Below are 21956 nucleotides of genomic sequence, written 5' to 3' on the forward strand. Positions count from 1 at the left end.
AGAATCAGGTGTGTAGTCCATTGAGGGCTTTGCTTGGTTGTCCAAGTCAACACTTGGAAAGACACGGGGTCCCTCTCAGGTTCAATCACAGACTATCAAGTGAGGGAGAAACTCAAGAAAGAGAGGTGGCGAGGAGCATTAAGGCAGCCATGAAGCATAAATATCCCCCCCCCCCCCCCCCCCCCAGGCCTTTTTCTAGAAATGCCAAAGCCTTGCAATTGCAACATTTCAAAAAGGATCTTCAGGCTATAGTCTGGAAACGAGAATTTTATATCTCAGCTCAACAAAGAGCTGTTTGGAAAAGGCTCTGATCTCTGCAGTGCAAGCAGAGCTTAGGGAGTATCTTTCAAGAGACAATGACAGTCAATGAAGGGTGTCTTATTCATGCCAGGTGTTATACATGCCAGACGTGTGTCACATACACTTGGATAACAAGGAATCATGCCAACAGGTATCAAGTCTGTCACATCGGTTAGGATTAAGAAAGACTCAACAAACACTCATCAATGTATAAATCCTAATCTGATGTCAACATCTCAAGAGCAAGAATATCTTCAATCATTTTCCAAACTGAACTGTCATGTTGTGCCTCCAAGACAAATAATGCTTTGAGAATGATGCTTTCTTTCTCAGCGATTTTAAAACGCGCTCAAATGTTGCAACTATTTTGCTCGTTTCTTTTTATGTCATCAGAATCTTTCAACAGCTTTTTAAAGTCTTCCTATAAAGTGCTGTAAAGACTGTAACTATCTGAGGACAACGCGCATTGGATTTTACACCGTTTTTGTTGTTGTATAGCTTAGCCTTGCAAGGAGCAAGCAAAAGCATAAAAGTGTAATCAATGAGTTTCACAGTGTTGGAATATGAGCTCACTGCCTTCCAATCGGGAGCTCAGTTTTACAGGCAACACGACTGCTGCAGCAACAAGTGTCTCTGCAAACTGGAAAATCCATCAACAGCAGTTTGAGAGCGCTACCTCGGCTAAACTGAATAACAACATTAACTACAGCTCTACACTGACACCTAGTGAGTTATTATGGTTACTTCAAGTGATTACAAGTGGGGGCCATGTGGGCTCACAGTGCAGGGGAAAAACAAAACACAAGTCAGGCTGAATCTGATCCAAAGCTTCAGCATCTGATCTGGGACAGGAAGGCAGAGGCATGCCATAAACCAAATAGGAATACAGAAGTAAATAATGAATAAAAGTCAAGATTGTGTAAATATTATCAGCTGAGTTTCTGTGTTATGTCAACGCATGAATGAATGAACCTGCTATCTACTGGTACGCTGTGAGGCCCGTTTCTGCTTCTGCTCCTTCAAGCAGCTCTGAATCCCTGTTACCAACACACGGAGAGATGGAAAAAAGCCCAAATTTAGGCTCTGTCCTTACAGAGGATGATGGAGATAATCAAGGTGCACAATAAAAGAAAATCTCAGAAACAAGTCAGTGGTTTAGGCATAATAACCTCTTACGTGCTATACTTATGTTAACACTTTTACTGTGATTACCATTTGTTTATCTGACTGCAGGGATGTGTTGTCCACAAATACAAAAAATATTTTCAGGCTATTAATGAAGAAAGGGGAAACATATAAAGGAGGTATGCTAATGTCACCAACAGCAACATATGAGAGAGAAAAAATCTGTTTCAAATACAGTATAATAACAGAGGACAGTCATCTCTAGTAAGACCTGCCAGGTGCAACATCTGGTGTTTAAAATAACGTAGTTTGGAGGAAAACAGACAATGAGGCAAAAAGAGATGAGACAGGTAACCATTATTGACTTACCTTGACCATTCAAGTGACGAAAATATCATCCGAGTTTTGCTCTCTCCTATACGGATGCTTTTTGGACATTAGCAGAGCGCTAAAACATTTATTCAACGGACAAGCGAGACATTTTTTATGTCCGTCTAGTAATTGCACAATACCGAGAAGAGTAGCTAAGCTAAAGCGCCTTGCAAACTGTACTCACGATGCTAACCGAATCTAGCTACAGGTCGCCACGCAACAACAAGCGGTACTTTGAATGACATGCTAACCAGCTAGCTCGTTAGTGCTCATGTGTCAGCCGTATGCTAACTTGCTAGCAAAAATAGCGATGTTCGATAGAAAACGTATACGTTTCTGCGGTCTTTCCGATGGCGACGTTTCTTTAACTATTTGCGATATAACTTGTTATATTGAACTACATTAACTCTCGGGAAAAACTACAATTCTTTGCCGTCAGATAGATGCCGAGTGTCGCGATCAACAGAGGACGTGAAATAGGTGTCGCGGATCTTATCTTACTATGGCGACGGTACTACACAACACCCACAGACATCCTGTAACGTATTTGGTCCGCGCCTGGGTTCCGTAGTTACGTGATGACGTAGGCATGTTAGCTAGTTGTGTGCGCCGATGTAACATGTAGTTCTGTGACCGGCTGCGCCTCATTAAAGGAAGGTTTGTTCAAGTATCCGCCTCATCATTCCTACCATCCGTAGAGGTGAAAGACACAACACATCCCATAATACTAGACTAGACTAGACTAGGTGTTTCATAGACATTATGGGATGCCTTATGGATCAACCAGTTAAACAGGCCCTGCAACACGTACTAGCCAATCAAAGGCAGACTAGGGCGGGTCGTACCTTCACCGTAGTAGGTTCCCATATAAGTGCGGCTCGAGCGTGCAGTAATACTAGTAGCGTGAGCTGTGAACATGGTAAGTAGGACTGGTTGCATATACTGTATATCAATGATTCCAATGAATCAGTATATTCGAGATAAAATCGCATGCAAGTTATTCTGATTGATCCGATGAACGCCTGACAAAGTTTAATAAACTTCCTTATGCAAGTAAAGAATGAGATGCGATTGATTACTTAGTACATCCTGGTTTTTATTATGTAACCGTTGCCCTGTAAGCAAGGCAGTCTATTTTGGAACTATCTCGTTTGAGTACAATCTAATCCCGTTGCCAAGAATAAACTCCCAGATCTCTGTAAAGGCAATTCTGATAGTACTAACTAAGAACTGTGTTCTTTGCTTTTTCTTGTCTTCCAGTCTGAGCCGATCCGAGTTCTGGTGTCCGGTGCTGCTGGGCAGATCGCCTATTCTCTGTTGTTTAGTATTGCCAAGGGAGATGTCTTTGGCAAAGATCAGGTACAGAAGGGCTTTGTCTCGTAAACACACTCAAGTTCCTTATTCCATTCATTATGCAGAGTGAGGGCCGGAATACAGGACATGCAAAGGATACTAATAACGCCCAGTAAACACTTACATAGTGCTTTATACTTCAAATACCAGATGTCCCAGAGATTAGATCTTGCATTGCCCTGTGATGAACAAAGATTGTTCTTGAAATAGATCTTTTGACAAAAAGTCTCAAATAAACTTTAGCACAAGGAGATCTATTTTATCTTTCTATTTTGACCACACTGAGTTGCATGTTTATTCCTTCGGCTTGTCCCACAGACCTACAAAGTCCGCCGGCGGCATGTCTTGAGACGTGGTTGTTTGGAGTGAGGTGCATTTAACTTCACTTTGGCTTTATTTAAATACCGGTATGTCCATTCCTCCCGTCTCCTGCGACTAGCCAATTATCTTGGTCCTCTTGGACATCACGCCCATGTTGCCAGTTCTGGTTGGTGTTGTCATGGAGCTGCAGGATTGTGCCCTCCCACTTCTGACAGGTAACTTAAAAGCATTATTTTCCCATTTTGTCACATGGACTTTTATATACATATCGGTTTTTACATTACTGTAGACTTGTGTCGACTGTTTAGTTTTACATATAACTGCACAGCTCTCAGAATTTCATTTTCAGAAAAAAAAAGAAAAGAAAAAGAAAGCGTATGTACACATCGACATGAGTGAATTGAATTCATCTCTCCACAGAGATCATCCCCACCGACCAGGAGGACGTGGCCTTCCGCGATCTGGATGTAGCCATTTTGGTGGGTTCCATGCCCAGGAAGGAGGGCATGGAGAGGAAGGACCTGCTCAAAGCTAACGTACGCATCTTCAAGAGCCAAGGAGAGGCACTGGAGAAGTACGCCAAGAAGAGTGTAAAGGTAATGACACGGGACTAGTTGTGTGGTCAACATAAATTGTTAATGAACTGTTTTAAATCTTTTACAATAATAATTACAAGTTGTTTAAGATCTTATGAGTCGCTTTGTGTTCTCAGGTGCTGGTTGTGGGAAACCCTGCAAACACCAACTGTCTGATTGCAGCCAAATCTGCTCCCTCCATCCCCAAAAAGAACTTCTCCTGCCTCACTCGTCTGGACCACAACAGGGCCCGCTCTCAGGTGGGCTTCCAGTAGGGATCATACTTTTACATCTGTGAGGAGTTTGTATGTTCTCCCCGTGTCCACGTGGGGTTTCTCCGGGTTCTCCGGGTTCCTCCCACCTCTGTAAGCATGAAATTTACGTTTATTGGCTGCCCCAAATCAAATTATCCATAGTGTGTGTGTCTGAATGGTTGTCTGTCGCTGTGTGGCTCCGCGGTGCCCTGGCGATGCATCCGGGGTGTAGCGAGCTGAGAATGAGCTCCTGCAACTACCCGGAAAAAGAGGGAGAAAACGAATGAGCATTGTCAAACCTCTATTCACTGTAGTTTACACTCCGCCTGCAGGTGGCGGTCCGCTGCGGCGTTCCTGCAACCCATGTGAGGAACGTCATCATCTGGGGCAACCACTCATCCACGCAGTACCCGGATGTGCACCACTGCGTGGTCGGTGTCGCCGGTACCGAGCTCCCCTGCTTCAACGCTGTGAAGGACGACGCCTGGCTGAAAGAGGACTTCATCACGGTGAGTTAAATCTACAGGCCCGCGAGACGCAGTCAGTTTGCCTTTCTAAGATCCTCCCTTGTTTGCTCCTCAAATGCTAAATTTACCAGCTCCTTTTATTTGCACAAAACCTGCAGCAAAATTTTACAAATATTTACTGACGGACATTTGAGGGTGTATCTAAAAATCCCGCAAAACTATCCGCTCAACACGTCAGCGCAAGCTAACCCGTGCGTGCAGCTGTTCTGTTTACATCCCTATTGCCTTACTGCAGACGGTGCAGCAGAGAGGCGCGGCAGTCATCAAAGCCAGGAAGCTGTCCAGCGCCATGTCCGCAGCCAAGGCCATCTGTGACCACCTGAGGGACGTCTGGAATGGCACTCCCGAGGTGAACGCCGTGTCTGCTGTTAGAATAAATCTTATCTGCAACGCTGATGAGATTCTTTTAGTCTGTCGGGCAGTTTTCTTTTGCGTTCTTTCGCACGCCGATCAATGGAATCGGCTGTTATCGGTGTGCTTACTGTTTTTCGGTCTGTCTTTCTTCAAAGGGTGACTTCATCTCCATGGGCGTTTACTCCTCTGGCAACTCCTACGGAGTCCCAGAAGACCTCATTTATTCATTCCCTGTCCGCGTCAAGGTGAGCCTGACCTAAACGTTGTGTTCTCCCCTCTTGCTGCTTTTACAGTAAGTTTAGAATGCAGCTCATTATTAGCAATCTTGAGACATTTTAAATGAGGTTCGGATTTTAGATGCGCCATCATCAATAAAATTGTAAATTACTGTTCAACGTGCGAGCTTATGGAAGCCTCTTGTTTCTTCAGGACAAAGACTGGAAGATTGTAGACGGGCTGGCCATCAGTGAATTTTCCCGGTCGAAGATAATGGCGACTGCTGAAGAGCTTGTAGAGGAGAGAGACGAGGCTCTGGCTTTCCTGGCTGCATGACTAGACCCTTCAAAATCACCAAGACGGCAATCGGACCTCCCCAAAAGTCCAGATGCACGCCTGTGATCAAATACTCCACCAGACCACGCTTTATTCTAGAATTAACATGAATAAAAATCCAATCATCTCTTCCACTGACATTTTGTGCTCCTTTTATGCAGACTATATGTCTTCTGGCCAGAATTGAACCAATGTTCGGTAGAAACAGACGCATAATCCAGAGCAGCTGCACAATAATGCACAAGGATTAATCCACCTGTGTACTGAAAGTACACACGTCACCATCCGTTTTACATTTACCATTTTCTGGGCGGGGTAAGTGAAGCAGTGAGTTCTCGTGTTCTGTAGTTCAACGTTTGTGAGGTCCTGAAACACTGGAATGTAAAAAAAACTGTTCAAGCTGAAACGTTAAAAAAGAATTCAATATTTAAGCAAGTGAGATTTTGTTGAGGCTTTTTTTCCCAGTGCCATCTGACCACATAAATCACTGCTCTTAAACTGTGTGTCTGTGGATTTATGCTTTTATGTATTATCTGCTTTATGTCTCAGGGCTCCTTCCCCGCAGCCCAACTTCATGAATGCTGCGTACATTTCCAGCTCTAAGGCTTAAAATAAAGTTGATGTAAATGTTTTTTAATCAGCCGTGTGATAGGTTTGTACCTGTAGGGAAATGTTCCATCCAAAGCAGCATGCGGTACGAGACCCTGCAGACCAGAGGGTGCAGGGACGGAACCCAGGTCCTCCCAAATCCACGTCGGATTAGCAGGAACAGACCTATGGACAGACAGGAATGTTAGGATCAAGTGTGCAGGCTATGAGATATAAGAGTATTCAGTTGTCTTATGTCGTCTTATTCATGTGAACAATAAACGTGTTTAAATAAATAAGAAATAGATAGCATTACATGTGTAACCTGGCGGATAAAGGCGATGACAGAGTTTGACCAGGCGGTGGCAGTATTCCATGGTTTGTCTTGTCTTCCAGCCCTACGAGGATCGGGAGTGTTTTGGCACGATTATGCAATGTTTTATGAATATTTCAGCGGTGTTCTTGAAGGTTAAAAGCTGTCCGTCATTTATTTAGAGAGGCGAATGCATTAATAGAGCATTTTCCATTCTAATATTAGTTGGTATAAACCTGTTGGCTGCATCTAGTAGTCAGTGGAATGGCGGACACTTCGCCGGTTTGACAGTTCTCATATTTCGTTTTGATATTCTTTAAAACGGGGTACTTGCATACTACAAAATACATAAATATATAAATAGATATGAAAGACGAGAGCCCATTTCGATTCTTCCTAAACCGGAATCTTCAGAAACAATGTCTTGTCTTGTCTTACGTTCCCTAAGTCTATTGGTGGTTAAAATTACGTCACGGGGGAAAACAGCGATTCCTATTGGCTCACACTTTTTCTGCTCCGTTCTCATTCGCCCGACCAGAAAAGGCACGGTAGTGTAAAAATATTCTCAAAAACGGTCACCTTTTTTAGGTTCTTACATTTTACCTAATATTTTTCATTTTATTTTTAATCAGCGACTTCGAAGGGAAACGCGAGCCGGATGTAACAAAGGTGAAAAGCGGGCCAAAACGAAACAATTTGCGTTTGGTCCTCCAGACCAGCAGGACCAGGCCGACCACATCGACTCCTCTTCCGCCAAGCATCCTAGCATAACACAGTAAGAACATTAGCATCCTAGCATAACACAGTAAGAACATTAGCATCCTAGCATAACACAGTAAGAACATTAGCATCCTAGCACAACACAGTAAGAACATTAGCATCCTAGCATAACACAGTAAGAACATTAGCATCCTAGCACAACACAGTAAGAACATTAGCATCCTAGCATAACACAGTAAGAACATTAGCATCCTAGCATAACACAGTAAGAACATTAGCATCCTAGCATAACACAGTAAGAACATTAGCATCCTAGCATAACACAGTAAGAGCATTTATTTACGTCTGACAACATTTTTTTAATACATTTTCCTGCCGACATTTTCACGTTTCCCAAACGAAACATGTCGATGTTTGAATTTATATGCGTAGCCATTTTACCTTTACGACATTAGCCGGACCCCCCCCCCCCCCACCACGGTTTTTTATTTTCCTTCCATGTTCCATCAGCCTCTTTCCCCACCCACCATTCGTTTCTCCAGCCTCCTCGCCCATGAAGTTCCCCTTCAGACCGGTTCTGGAGGACGGGACGGGCTCGGTGTCGTTGTGCGTCTCCCCGGTTAATAATTAACGGGATGTTTAGTCATCGGTGTAAAACGGACTGTCGTAAAAAGGCTCTGACAATCGCTTGCAATAAGGTAATAAACAAATGAAAGCAGTGGGCGAGGCAAAGGAAAGTCATGAGCAGAGGTTGGGATTAGTGACGTGGATCACAAATACTGCAGTCAGGAATGACCGGTCCATTCGAGACGCTCCGGCTTCCACTGACACCGGGATCCGAACCTTTCCTATAGATCTGGGGTTATTTCCCCTTTTTTTTATCGTCAGGACCGGACAGAATCGAGAGGTTTATTCACAGCGGCGTTGTTTTTTTTTTGTTTTTTGTTTTTTTTGTACTTGAAGGAAACTCGTTTTCATCTCAACCTCTCTGGGATTTTTTTGTTTTTACCGATTGATTGATCCGTGATTGTTTAGCTCCACGTGGCAAACTGAAACATGGCACTTTATGTAGAAGGTAGGTCGAGATGTGGACATTTAAGATATGAAATTGATTAGTAATGATACCAATAATAAAAAACAGGCTTGTAATTAATTGAATAAATTATAGGTATTTTTAAGGAGTTCCTCTACTTAATCCAATAATTCATGTATTACACCTTTATTATTTTTGTTGTAATACATTTCCTACACCTTGTCTAATGTAGCTGTTGAACTGTAAATCCTGATAGTCGACAATTTTAGTGGATTAACTTGGTGTGAAGGACATTTGTTATCACTTTGATGTGATCAGTTAGTTGTTAATTCAGCAAAAAAAAAAAAGAATTCCATTAAGAAATCTATCCACAGCCTAAGTTTTTATCTTCTTGAACTTGTTGACAGACATTTAAGGCATCATAAAATCTTTTTCACTTCCCGTAAATCCTTCCTTTATTTTTATTTATGGCATCCAGTTGTTGGAGATTAGTTTCCCTGTCCCTGTTTAGTTTTTGTCGGATGCCTCAGGAACGTTGAGCTCATGTAGCTCGCGGCTACATGACCTCTGATTTGCTGAAAAAGGGAATCTTGTTTGTCAAACTGGGGGTTGGGGGACACTGAGGGGGGAGGAGGAAGACCAACATGAGTGTGCTAATGGGGAGGGGGGGGGGGGGCTTTTTTGGCTCTTTACCGAGGAGGCGATGCTGAAGACATTGACTCTGTCCTAAAATCACGTTTAGTAAACGACCTTATGAAGAGTGAACATGGCGTTAATGTTTAACTTGTTATTACCATGCACAACAGCCTCTGCAATTTGTTCAGACGGGTTACATATGTCTGATTTATTTACTTTTGGCTTTTGCTTTGTTTCATAGAAACCCAAACTGATTAGTTTGTGAAAATTCTTTCACTCAGATTGTCTCATTCATGAGAACCCGGTCGATGTTTTGCATGTTTCCAGTTGAAGGTAAAGAACCGAAGAAGTTTGCTCTCGTTGATAAGACGATGAAAAGATGATTAGGTTGAGCAGTATTTTATTACCAACGCCGAGGAGGATACGTTTTTGCCTGTCTGTTTGTTAGCACGGTAACTCAACGTTCTGGACAGATCTTGATGAGATGTTCGGGACATGTTGGGAATCCTACCAGGAACAGTTGATACACGTTTGGTGATGATCCAGAAGAGATCATGGTTTCTGGATCACTTTGACATTTTCGGTAAAATTGCAGTCAATGGAGCTTCAAAGTTTGTTCCTCAATATTTCTGGTTGATTATCGACCGATGTTTATGGAATTTGTGGGGGGGGGGGCTCTATCTCACCACCGGATCTGGATCTTATCTAGAATGGAGTCAGTAAAAAAACATTTTTACATTTTAACATTAAAAACCCCAATTTGTCTTGGAAAAATTACTTTTAGAGTTAAATAACTATCAAAATATTAACAGATAACATTCTGCTAATTGAATAACCGATCATTCGACACGGTTCTGGATTCAGTTCCACATTATTGCGATTGAGATCCAGCACGGTGGCGCCGTCGAGTTCATTAACTCGGCTGAAAGAAATAACCATAGCGTCAGGATCTAGAATATGTTTTAATCCTTGTCCGCCATCTTCTGCTGTCTCGCCTGCTCAGGTCTGAGTAAAGCATTGGCCGGCGGAGGGATGGCTCAGTTCCAGGAAATGATGCGGCAGCAGCTGGAGAGCTCGATGCACGGCGAGCTGGAGAAACTGCTGGACACTTCCACGGGTGCTGAGAAAGAGGTACGCTTCTGCGTTCTCCCCCCACCCCCCTTCTTCGAGCATCTGGTTGCAATTTTGAGGGTGGTTGGGTCTCTCGCAAACACTGGGAGCGCTCAGACGTGACACACACCGACGCGCGGAGCCAAACAGGGTCCCACCTGCATGCTCGCGCATGAATATGTCATGGAACTGCAGTAGCCGATGCATTTTTAGCAAACATTTGTCCATTTCCTTACTTTAAAATCATAAAATATGCGTCGTCGGGAGCCGGCACTTCTTCGCTCACAGCAGTAGATAAAATGAAAACGGTCTCCAACATCGCTCACCAGTTGGTTGAATGCACACGGGCATTTTGGCGGCTGCCCCTTCCAGATATTGACGTGTGGCCAGCAGCTGAAAGTTGAAAGCGATAAAGATTAGCTCACACGGGTGTGGCTAATCTTATACGCACACTGTCACCGGTGTTGACATCACTTTTGTTGGCCTCGTGAGACACGCGGGGTGAGTGCGCAAACATTTCAGTGAAAACATAAGGGCGTACATCTTCAGATGTCCTTCCAGGAATATCCTTAGCCTTTTACATTGAAGGGAAACGTCTCCCTAATTCCAAACATTATCTCAAAAACTCCATGTACTGAGAAGACGAGTGAATACAGGCGGACAATGTTAGATTGATAGATATTTATGGCACATTTTATAATCCAAAGTCCCAACAACAATAACATTTTTCCCTGAGCTGAAACGCACCTACGTTTCACATTGGAAGCTTCCGGGTGTTTCTTAAATCCTGTTTGGCTTCCTTTAGAGCAGATTAAACTCCCAGGATTTGTTTGTCGGAGGCGCGAGTGAGGAGACCGAACTGTGAAAGGATCGGGGAATAAAACGAACCTTTCGGAGGCACCGCTGTGAGAACGCTGCAGAAATACAACGGCGCCACTGTTAGAAGCAATTAGCACATCTTCTTTCTTCTGTGCAGAAGTGAATGCCGTCGGGTTGAACTGTGTTGTTGATTCATCAATTCTGGATAAATATAGACCCGCGCAAAAAAACAACGACCATCTTTGTGTTTCTCAGGTGTCCAGGAAAGACTTTGAGGGCTTCACGAATCTCTTCCACAGATTCCTGCAGGTGAAGGGACCGTCGGTCGAGTGGATCAAGATACAAAGGCCTCCAGAATACTCGGTACGGTTTGTGTTTCTCTTCTTCTTGCATCTGTGTACTTTTTGCGTGTAAAATATTACATAAGTGGGTTTCCCCGCACTCGGTAGGATTTGAACCCAACAGACGGCGTGGGCTTTTGTGCCGTCCTATCAGGAGAACACCAAACCAGAGAGTAATTATTAACTTTCAACGAAATAATTACGGTGACATCCGTTAAAACACAGGTCTGACCTAATAATAAGGCCCGCCTCCTCAGGTGTTCAACAACAGCCCATCATCACTTTGCCACCCATGTTTCCATTACCTTTACTTTATGTCTAAACCTCTTGCATCATCAGCGCCGACCTTTGGAGAACCATTATGCAACGCCTGTCTTTGCTATCAGACAAGATGACTCATTCATATTTCAGAACTTTCCAGCACCTTTCACTTCTTCATTTTCTTTCCGGGGGGGGCGGGGGGGGTTATGATTCACATAATCTGTAGAGCTCAGTTTATGTCCGGCTGCGCCCGCAGCGGTACTCGAGACATCTTACTGCATTTGTTTAAATTGTTTGTGTTGGTTTATTCCTGAATTTGAGAACAGGAATTCTTGATTTCTGTCGTGTGAAGAGGAATTCCTACTTTGAGCCCATGTTGACTTTGTTTGCTTTTAAATACGCGAAGCACCAGAACATCCTGTTCAGGGTGTTTCATCTTACCCTCCACCACTTAAAGGGTCAGCTCCCCTTAAATCAAAATATTAAAATTACTAAATATTCCTCTAAATCGTGTCAGTTTCAGTTAGTCTTTCCAATATCATCAAACTTGAAGACAATCGGGCTGAAAAATAAACATGCATTTTAAAACCGTTTGTCATCCAGTGACCCGGTTGCTCAAGATGACCCGCAGAACTTTTACGCTTTATTACGTCTTGGTGTCACTTTGCAGAGGAATGTTGACCGGTTGCCACCCAGGAAAGCGTTTCCTAACGTTTACAACCCTCGTACATGAACGAGTAGGTGAACGGTCTGACAGTACCTCCGAACCTATCAGGAGCAGGAAAAAACAGCATCCTAAACATTCAGTGAGCTCACTTTGCCACATGAGAACAAGATGGCTCCTTAACTTCCTCTTGAAAGTTTGAAAACGTGTCCGCTTGATCAGCAGCTCAGCCGATGGCAGACGGATCCAAGTTTTTGTTTGTTGTCATGAAGTGTGCTGGCTATAATGATGGTGATCGGAAGGTGATGCAACTGATTTATACTTAGTTAGTGCTTTAATATATATACTTACAGCTGCCCTCTGGCCGTTGAACAGGACACGGGAGTCTTTGTTTTCTTTCATGATGCCGTGTCACGTATAAAGTCATCCGAAGTGCGAAGGCGTCCTCTTTTATCGCAGGATTTCCTTTCTCTTCCATCACCGTAGGGGGGGGGGGGGGGCGCTGCAGTTTCCTGGTTTGAAATTAAAAGTGAAAGTTTAGAAATGAGCCAAATTTAGTTTTGTCTTTAAACTCCAAGTGCAGCCGATCAGAATCAGCATTTTATTTTTCACAGTAAATTAAGATTAGGCTGCAGCCTGGCGGCGCAATAACAGGAAACAGGATGCGTTTTGGGAATCACATGATAACAAGTCAGCGGATCCCAGTGTAGAGTCATCCGGTTGGAAAAACATTCCTGACTTTGGTTTCCGGCTCCGGTTTCCATAAAATTTTCCAAACCTGTCCTGCTCTAGACCGCGTCCAAACTCAGACGGACACAAACGCAAAGCCCGATGAGGCCGTTTCTCTCTCTCTCTCTCTTTCTCATTGGTGAGAGAGTGAGTGAAGAGTAGCTGCATCGCCTCATTCATGTTCATTGAATCCAGAGAGAGTCGAAGGGAGGAGCAGGAAAAGAGGAGTCGCTGGTGGAAGGAGGACGCTTCACGGTGAAGTTGAGTGTTGCATAAAGAGAGCGATGGAGGCAGGGGGGGGTCAGAGTTGTTTGAGAAGACCGAGGGAGCATTAAAGGAAATGGAGAGTGGCAGCGACACGGTAATGAGGTGGGGGGGGGGGGGGGGGGGGGGTGTAATGAGATATTGCGTGGCACCGTCAGAGTTAAAGAAATAAGAGACCGAACAGGAAAGACATTTTTTTACTGGAATGACTGAGATTTCACACCGATTGCCAAATCGCTGGCGCAACCGGAGAAGACGGGAGGATGACCCGCCGTCACGCCCGCGGTGACGTCCCTCAGCGAGACTCGGGGGTGGGGTGGGGGGGGGAGGGGGCGTTCTGTTCCAACGAACTCCTCTGAGTGAGAGGATCTTAGACGAGTTAACGGTTGATGTCATTCTTAGGATGATCAAAGTAGGACTGCGGATTCCAGATCAAATAAATAAGTCCTCCGTTCGTCGAGTTCCCACGCATGGACAGCTCGTGCTTTTCCTCCCTCCACCTGTCAAAGGACGGTTTTTATATCTGGACGCTGTTTCCAGAGGCGACATGACTTCATTTTGACCCGAGGCCGATCCGAGTCGAATGACATCACCGCTGACGTCATCGATGATGTCACGTTACCAGGTTATGTTGCATAAAAGGAACTATTTTTCCGGTTAAAGCAACGCTTTCATGATTTGGGCCGGTTGCGATTATTATTTTTATTTATTATCTTGGTGCCGTGTTTCGAGCAGCGTGGAACCATTTGTCAGTGAAAGGGACATGAAATCATTTTATCATCTTAAAGCAGCTGCAGGCCTTTTTTTCATGCTTTTTTCGGGGGCCCCCATGGGACGCCCAGCCCTCCCACTGACTGATGTGTCAAACAGTGGAATCAATTCCGTGAAAATAGACATCGGTAAGTTTTCTTTTTCAAAGGTTGTGTCTCCGCGGCTTTAACGTTAATAAACTGTATTTTTCCTAATCAGTTATTGAAACGTATTTAAATGTTGCACTTCCACTTCACGTCATACTCGAGGAGCAGCCGAGGGGGGGGGGGGGGGGGGGGGCTGGATTTACTCGCTCTGTCTTTTACAGTGTGGGATTCTAAAACCTCCCCTGTAGCCGCTAGGATTTGGACGCCGGAGCGTTTGATTTCGAAGCGGCTTGCCTCCACACTCGTCTTCCTTTGAAAAACGCCTCGCCGTCATTTGGGAGTCGTCGAGTTTTCCCAGTCGAAGTTTGCCTTCTGAAAAAACAAGATCCAAACAGTCGCTGTTAGTTCACAAAACAGAAACAGATTAAACGCATAAATCATTTGAACCCTTCTGGTAAAGGAGTCTGGAACCGAGTCGGTGAATGAATGAAGGAATGTGATTCCTGTAATAACACACACACACACACACACACACACACACACACACACACACACACCTCTGTCCATGCTGGCGGCGTGCAGTTCAGCAGCGACATGTCTCTGAGCAGAGCAGGAATGAAGCGGAGCGGAACCGAACATCTGGACGCGGAGTCGGTTAAAACGGCGGGGGGGGGGGGGGGGGTGCAGGGCTACGACGGAGATCCTTCCTGAACGATGTTTTTGTTCTCCTTCATTTTAGCATCTTTATATTTTCTCCAGGGATTGAATTTTACGGCCGCATCCCTGCGAGTCGCGCAAACCCGTTTTAAAACTTTCACCTGTGGGGAAAGGCCAAAGGAGGACCTGCGGCGTTTTCATGTCCTCAGACACGCTAGCACGCATGTTCACCGGGGGGCTTTAAGCTAGCAGCTGCTGCAACATCTGGTTGGGATTTGCTCCCTGTTGGAATCAGACTGTCGACGCATCTGAAAGCCGCGGCGGAAGGTTCTCTGCGTCTTTCCTAACGTTTCCTCAGCTCTCCCGGTGAGAAGCGAGCCGGTGGGCGCCGCTCAACATCGCCAGGCGTCTTTACACGCTTCTCGAAAGGTCGCGGATCCATCGCGACATCTGACCGCAGGATCTCAAAGAAATCCCATCGCGTGTGGCGCCGTGTTATTTTTGAATGTTGTGCCTCGTCGCGGATCAGAGAGGAGATTCCGGGTTGCTTGTGATGAAACCAGCTTTTTACAATCTGATGTTCTCCAGATCCAGCCCTACGACAGGATCGCCGCCCGCGGTCTCCCGGACAACGTCGCCGACAGCCTGAACAAGCTGGTGGTGGTGAAGTTAAACGGAGGCCTGGGAACCAGCATGGGATGCAAAGGGCCCAAGAGCCTGATCAGCGTCCGCAACGAGAACACCTTCCTGGACCTCACCGTGCAGCAGATCGAGGTAGAGCGAGTCGCTTCCTCTCGCCAAGCGTCTCCGTTTGGACTTCATCGACTGGGATGCGCTTGGTTTGGATGGGGAGGGCACAGAGGGGAGGGGCAGACGTGGAGACGCAAACACTCCGCAGAACCCGTTGACCTCGCCGGTTCCGTTAGCAGCAGGATTTAGGAGGAGGAGCCGTGTACACAGTGAAGAGGAACTTACACACACGCAACACAAACATCTCTTTGTTGCACCGTGGCATCCAAGTTCTGTGTTTACAGACATACAGTCAATGTAGAGTTAAGGGGGGGGGGGGGGGGGGGACACGGAGAGAAGATGCTAGCTGCACGCAGAAGTCAAGTATATTTTTACGGCCTGTGGCTTTTAGAGGCTTTTTCCTTTACGTCCTTTTGAAAGGAATTCAGTGTTGATACCTTGGGGGAGGAGGGGGGAGGGGGGAGGGGGGGGGGTACGCAGTGAAAGAGGATGTCTGTCTGCAGGGTGGGAAAGGAAACCGAGGAGTTTATGAACGTGTGCCTGATCATGCATCAAGAAAAAACCTTTTTGTTTGGACTAAACTGGATTCACTTTCCAGGAGATGCAGTTTTAAATGAGATGTGAGTCCCACTAAATGTGTGTGTGTGGGTGTGTGTGTGTGTGTGCGGCGTCTCCTAAATGTGTGTGTGTGTGCAGCGTCTCCTAAATGTGTGTGTGGGTGTGTGTGCAGCGTCTCCTAAATAAGTTTGTGTGTGTGTGTGTGTGCAGCGTCTCCTAAATAAGTTTGTGTGTGGGTGTGTGTGCAGCGTCTCCTAAATGTGTGTGTGTGTGTGTGTGTGCGTGTGTGTGCGGCGTCTCCTAAATGTGTGTGTGTGTGTGTGTGTGTGTGTGTGTGTGCAGCGTCTCCTAAATAAGTTTGTGTGTGGGTGTGTGTGCAGCGTCTCCTAAATGTGTGTGTGTGTGTGTGTGTGCAGCGTCTCCTAAATGAGTTTGTGTGTGTGTGTGTGTGCAGCGTCTCCTAAATGTGTGTGTGTGTGCAGCGTCTCCTAAATAAGTTTGTGTGTGTGTGTGTGTGTGTGCAGCGTCTCCTAAATGAGTTTGTGTGTGTGTGTGCAGCGTCTCCTAAATGTGTGTGTGTGTGCAGCGTCTCCTAAATAAGTTTGTGTGTGTGTGTGTGTGCAGCGTCTCCTAAATGTGTGTGTGTGTGTGTGTGCAGCGTCTCCTAAATAAGTTTGTGTGTGTGTGTGTGTGCAGCGTCTCCTAAATGTGTGTGTGTGTGTGTGTGTGCAGCGTCTCCTAAATAAATTTGTGTGTGTGTGCGTGCAGCGTCTCCTAAATGTGTGTGTGTGTGTGTGTGTGTGTGTGTGTGTGTGTGTGTGTGTGTGTGTGTGCAGCGTCTCCTAAATGTGTGTGTGTGTGTGTGTGCAGCGTCTCCTAAATGAGTTTGTGTGTGGCTGCCTAGTGTTTTATTTGGCGCTTCTTTCCCTCCAGCACGCCGCTCTTCATTTCCTCCTCAGGTCGGATCAGATTATCTCCTGACTGAATCGGCCTGTTTAGAAAGAGAGAAAATAGACCCCCCCCCCCCCCCCCCACACACACACACACACACACACACACACACACGGACGCTCCGCGTGTCGTAGACAGCAATAAAAGATGCCGCTGCTCTTTTACATACTCTTTTTATATATTTTTTATATCCCTCAGCACTTGAACAAGATTTACAACGCAGACGTGCCGCTGGTCCTGATGAACTCCTTCAACACGGATGAAGACACAAAGAAGATCCTGCAGAAGTACAAACACCACCGTGTGAAGATACACACCTTTAACCAGAGCAGGTGAGACCAGCCGACGTCGTTGGACTCACATCCGGACAGGAACGACAGAAGTTCATTCATATTTAACACTTTGGTGTCTCTCATTTGTCTGCGGAAGTGGAACTTTGGTTTTTACCGCCTCCCTTGAATTATTTAGAGCGCGTGTCTTCTGTGTGCTAAAAACGGCGGCGGCGGTGATGATGGAAAGTCCGTTAGTATTCAAGGATTAGTATTTTTTTATCTGTGTAGAAAAAGTGGATGAAATGCAGAAAAACAAAGAAAAAAATCTGTGGTCAAGGTCGCGAAAGGACTTTAAATTAAATCTCATTCATTCAAATCCAAACAAGCATCCAGCCGCTTCAAACAAACAAAACTGAGGTTCTACCAACGTGAACTTTACAGCCCAATCAGAAGCTAAAACCGCTAAAATGTATCTCTCAAAGCGAACAAAGAGCAAATCCAGCTGGATAAAGTAATAAAATGAGCCGTTTCAACACAGTAAATGAATCAGAAACTGATTATTAAAGTTAAAGCCGGATGATTAATTAAAATGTTTCCGTGGACGTCACGACATTTCTGTGAATCTGAGCTCTTATCGCTCATCCTCGAAGATTCGGCTGGAATTAAACGTCCTCCTGCGCCTCCGCTTTGAAGCTCCTCTCAACCCCCCCCCCCCCCTGCTTTCGGCTTTGGAAAAATGAAAGTTGAGGTGTGAGAAAGCCCCGCAAGTGATGCGAAAGTATCCGTCGCTAACGTCGTCCCGAGTGACGAGTTGGCATTCGTGTGATCCCGATCCTCCGTGCAGGTACCCTCGCATCAACAAGGAATCCCTCCTTCCCGTCGCCACCAACCTGACCATGAACGGGCAGAGCGCAGAGGGCTGGTACCCGCCGGGCCACGGCGACATCTACTCCAGCTTCTACAACTCGGGCCTGCTGGATCAGCTGCTCGCTCAGGGCAAGGAGTACATCTTCGTGTCCAACATCGACAACCTGGGCGCCACCGTCGACCTGCACATCCTGCAACACCTGGTCCAGCAGCCCAACGGGAAGCGCTGCGAGTTCGTCATGGAGGTGACGGATAAGACGCGCGCCGACGTGAAGGTATTTAGCCGCGCAAACGTGGTTCATTTCGGCGCAGTTATGACCACCAGTCGTCAAATTTGTGGTTGAATGAGCTCCACTCTTATTTTGTAAGGGCGGGACGCTCATCCAGTACGACGGGAAGCTTCGTCTCCTGGAGATCGCCCAGGTCCCAAAGCCCACGTGGACGAATTCAAATCGGTTTCCAAGTTCAAGATCTTCAACACCAACAACCTGTGGGTCTCTCTCTCCGCCATCAAGAGGCTGCAGGAGCAGGAAGCGATGGACATGGAGATCATCGTCAACCCTAAGGTGGGCGGAGAGACGGGGGGGGGGGGAAAGGGCAGGGAAGGGGGCGCTTAGCGACAACCCCCCGCCATGGTCAGGGAAGAACCCACAACAGGAGATCCGGCGCTCACGTTCCCACTCCTCCGTTAAAGAAGCAGAGTCACGGCAGTTGAATTCTCCCCGGTCGCCTCGGGGAGAATTCAACCAGCAACCGCTACGATTAGCTCGCTGCCAAAATCCCGCCTCACTCCGGGGTTTCCCATTGGCGGAGTCTCGCCGCACGTCCGATTTGAAGAGCCGGTACTTCTCAGAGCCGCTTTCTTTTGTGGTTCCGAGCGACACCGAAGCGAAACGTGACCTCGAACCGCCCGACGATGATCCCGGTCCCGTTCTCACATTCCGGTTTTCCTTCGAAGCCTTTCAGTGTTAATCACTCAGGCCTGAAACTTCAGGAGAGCGGCTAGCGGCGTCGTGCTACGCGCCGGCAGCACCATCCGGGCCAGGTTGACCCGGATCGTAACGTTCCTGCAGACGGGTTCACCAGGGAGCGCTCGTTTGGGATTATTTGGGTCAAGGCTTCCCGGCCAGTTCTCTAAGAACCAAGCGAACGAGACTCAGCCTCAGACGTGGAGAATCAACAGACCGTTACGGAGGACGTTTCTATGATTGTTCAGTGTTTAATGGCACGGTTGCCAAGGAAACCCACCCTCCGGACCTCCCGCCGTGTTTCAAGGCATCTTTAAAAATACATTTGTTCTGTTTTGTTTCAGTTCCAGACAGAATGAGGGGGGGGGGGGCGTCTTACACTAGAGCTTTAATCGTTAAAACCTCCTGCGTTAATCTTCACGTCTCCTGATTGGCCGTCAGACACTCGACGGCGGACTGAACGTCATCCAGCTGGAGACGGCGGTCGGCGCCGCCATCAAATGCTTCGAGAACGCGCTGGGCATCAACGTGCCCCGCAGCCGCTTCCTGCCCGTCAAGACCACGTCGGACCTGCTGCTGGTGATGTCCAACCTGTACAGCCTGGAGGCCGGACGCCTCACCATGAGCCCCAGGAGAGAGTTCCCGTCGACGCCACACGTCAAGCTGGGCAGCTCCTTCACCAAGGTTCTCCCCGAGCGCCGCCGGAATGCGCTTCAGCGGGTTTTGGATCAGCGGGTTTGTTAAATCGTCTCCGTCTTTGTCCAGGTTCAGGAGTACCTGACCCGCTTCGAGAGCATCCCCGACATCCTGGAGCTCGACCACCTGACCGTGTCCGGAGACGTCACCTTCGGGAAAAACGTCTCGCTCAAGGTAAACGTCCTCGGGTTGGACTTTGGAACCTGGTAGAACATTGCAGCGGCTCGCCGCCTCCCAGTCCGGTCCCTGCTGACAGGCGGCGCTCGCCGACTCATGACTTCCTGCTTTTATTTCTAACATAGACTAAACCCCCCCCCCCTTCCAGGGCACCGTCATCATCATCGCCAACCACGGAGATCGGATCGATATTCCTGCCGGCTCCATGCTGGAAAACAAAATCGTATCCGGCAACCTCCGCATCATGGACCACTAACGTCTCCTGCTGCGCCCCATCCCAGTCATGTGACCAGTTTGTGAAGGGAGTGTGTGACAACACACGTGCACTGAAACGCTGCGGGTGATATCTATCCGGGTTATACTGCCCCCTACAGGCTATTTAGGATATGAGCATATAGGCATTACTGACTGACTGAACAATAATCTATATATATATCTATAATAATCTATATCAACGATAGATGACAAAATCAGATTTTCTTTTTTTAGTCACGTGATTTTTTTTGACTGCTTTTTGATGGGAGAATTAAACCTGCCAAAATAGACGAGGGCACTGTAATAATAATAATTATAATAGTAGTAGTGATAGCGAACGTATGTATGTATGCATACTAATCGTGAGACGACTCAAGTAACACGTAGGATGATTTCTTCATCATGGTCTTCATCCCAGTCTAGATTCCTGGCTCCCATTATTTTCAGCACAAACGCTTCACTTCACACGGATCCACGGTTTTACCGCGACGGGACGTCATGCCTTTGATTATAATAAGGTCTGTGCGGCTTCTCGGTCGTCCAGAAGAAACGTCTCCGATCAAACTTGAACAAGTGCAGCTTAATTCTTCTATTTTGCCATTATTTATTTTAACACGAAGCCTTAGGATGTTTCCTTTTGGTGAAATGATCCGTTGAACTGTTCGGATGCGCACATTTATTTTATTGTTATGAAGCCTTTGTGTTGTTAAAGGAAATTTAAACTTACCTATAAACCTACTCGTGTTTAAACCAAACCCAAAGGCCTTACTCTGAAGTGTGAGACTGTTGTCAAATAAACATTTTAAATTACTCTTAGGACCTGAAACTATCCAGATAAATTGTGGGTCAAGAATTGTTAAATGTCTTTAGCCTAAATTCTCCTGTACTGTACGCTAACCAGCGAGTTGCTGACTTTTAATAACTTCCAATATGTCCTTCTACTCATACTTACAAACCTCATCTCTGAACTTTGTAGCTTTGAACCGGGGCCAATAATCTTTGATTGTATTTTGACTTGTTTAATGTCCAGCAAATAGACGGAGCCATCAGTGATCCTGGTTCCTCTGGAGATTTGCGTGGAAAGGTTTCACATCCTGGTTATGCGGTTTGAATTTGTGGAATCGTGCAGGAATGAAGCCTGAAGCGACGCGTTTGTGCTCAGAAATAAGCCGGTAGCTTTTTAACGGAGACAGAACACGCTTCCACTGGTGTGGATCCCGTTCGGGCCGTAGATTGAACACCTGAACCACATCCATCGAAATGCGTGGAACCTCACTTATGATGGAACCTGCAAGTCGTGCATTGTCTGTATTAGAGATCTTTGTTCTCACGTTTGACCTTAACGTTGTATGTGAAACCTCACGCCTCCATTACGGTGTCGGGGGGGGGGGGGGACAGCACACTTTTTAAAACATGTACATGAAGTTTTAGCGTCAGGAAACTTGCGGACCGGAACCCTGAAAGCAATAAGAATTGATCTGTGACGAGGTCTCAGCCCAAGCCCGGCTCGGCTACCTGAATAAAGTGCAATATGGAATAATGAGCGTGTGTGTCTGTGTGTGTGTGTGTGTGTGATCAATAAAACAATGCTACACAATAATAGTGGGCGATAATGTCAAGTAGTGACTCCCTGGGGTACTCCATGAAGCAAGTGTAGTTCCGAGGAGGAAGAAGAAGAGCACTACTTAAGGATTGAAAATCTTTTTTGTTTGGGGGGGGGGGGGGGGGTTGGTTGGT

General features: G+C 46.3%; 3 protein-coding genes and 1 long non-coding RNA gene across 5 annotated transcripts in view; 2 read left to right on the top strand and 2 right to left on the bottom strand.

The window, feature by feature from the left end:
- The window catches only part of wdpcp (WD repeat containing planar cell polarity effector), a 43435-nt gene extending 41599 nt beyond the window's left edge, over positions 1-1836 (bottom strand). Inside the window, exon 1 of the mRNA XM_068741646.1 lies at positions 1795-1836. Coding sequence (XP_068597747.1) covers positions 1795-1803 — 9 coding nt within the window. The 5' untranslated portion in view covers positions 1804-1836. The remainder of the gene's footprint in view (positions 1-1794) is intronic.
- A 1054-nt stretch (positions 1837-2890) lies between these two features.
- mdh1ab (malate dehydrogenase 1Ab, NAD (soluble)) lies at positions 2891-6203 on the top strand. 2 transcript variants are annotated; one of them, XM_068740952.1, is made up of 8 exons: positions 2891-3156; positions 3590-3686; positions 3892-4067; positions 4184-4306; positions 4633-4809; positions 5063-5176; positions 5337-5426; positions 5611-6203. In XM_068740952.1, exons 2-8 carry the CDS (start codon positions 3623-3625, stop codon positions 5731-5733), a joined length of 867 nt encoding a protein of 288 aa, XP_068597053.1. In that variant the 5' UTR covers positions 2891-3156; positions 3590-3622; the 3' UTR covers positions 5734-6203. The 2 variants fall into 2 exon arrangements, with proteins under 2 accessions (XP_068597053.1, XP_068597052.1); XM_068740951.1 differs by having other exon boundaries at positions 2891-3686.
- Positions 5866-6539, bottom strand: LOC137895479 (uncharacterized). The gene is made up of 3 exons (XR_011105555.1): positions 6394-6539; positions 6034-6107; positions 5866-5959 (listed from the first exon to the last, which is right to left on the bottom strand). It is a non-coding gene; the product is annotated as an uncharacterized lncRNA (long non-coding RNA).
- Positions 6540-8300: 1761 nt separating this feature from the next.
- Positions 8301-21822, top strand: ugp2b (UDP-glucose pyrophosphorylase 2b). The gene is given in 11 exon segments (XM_068740950.1): positions 8301-8429; positions 10027-10154; positions 11208-11315; positions 15314-15499; positions 17183-17316; positions 18101-18398; positions 18493-18544; positions 18547-18689; positions 19533-19775; positions 19857-19961; positions 20113-21822. Coding segments are annotated over 11 exon segments (1524 nt in total). The 5' UTR covers positions 8301-8410; the 3' UTR covers positions 20221-21822.
- Positions 21823-21956: the final 134 nt, after the last annotated feature.

This window comes from Brachionichthys hirsutus, chromosome 7 (genome assembly GCF_040956055.1).
Source record: "Brachionichthys hirsutus isolate HB-005 chromosome 7, CSIRO-AGI_Bhir_v1, whole genome shotgun sequence".
Classification (NCBI taxonomy): Eukaryota; Metazoa; Chordata; class Actinopteri; order Lophiiformes; family Brachionichthyidae; genus Brachionichthys; species Brachionichthys hirsutus.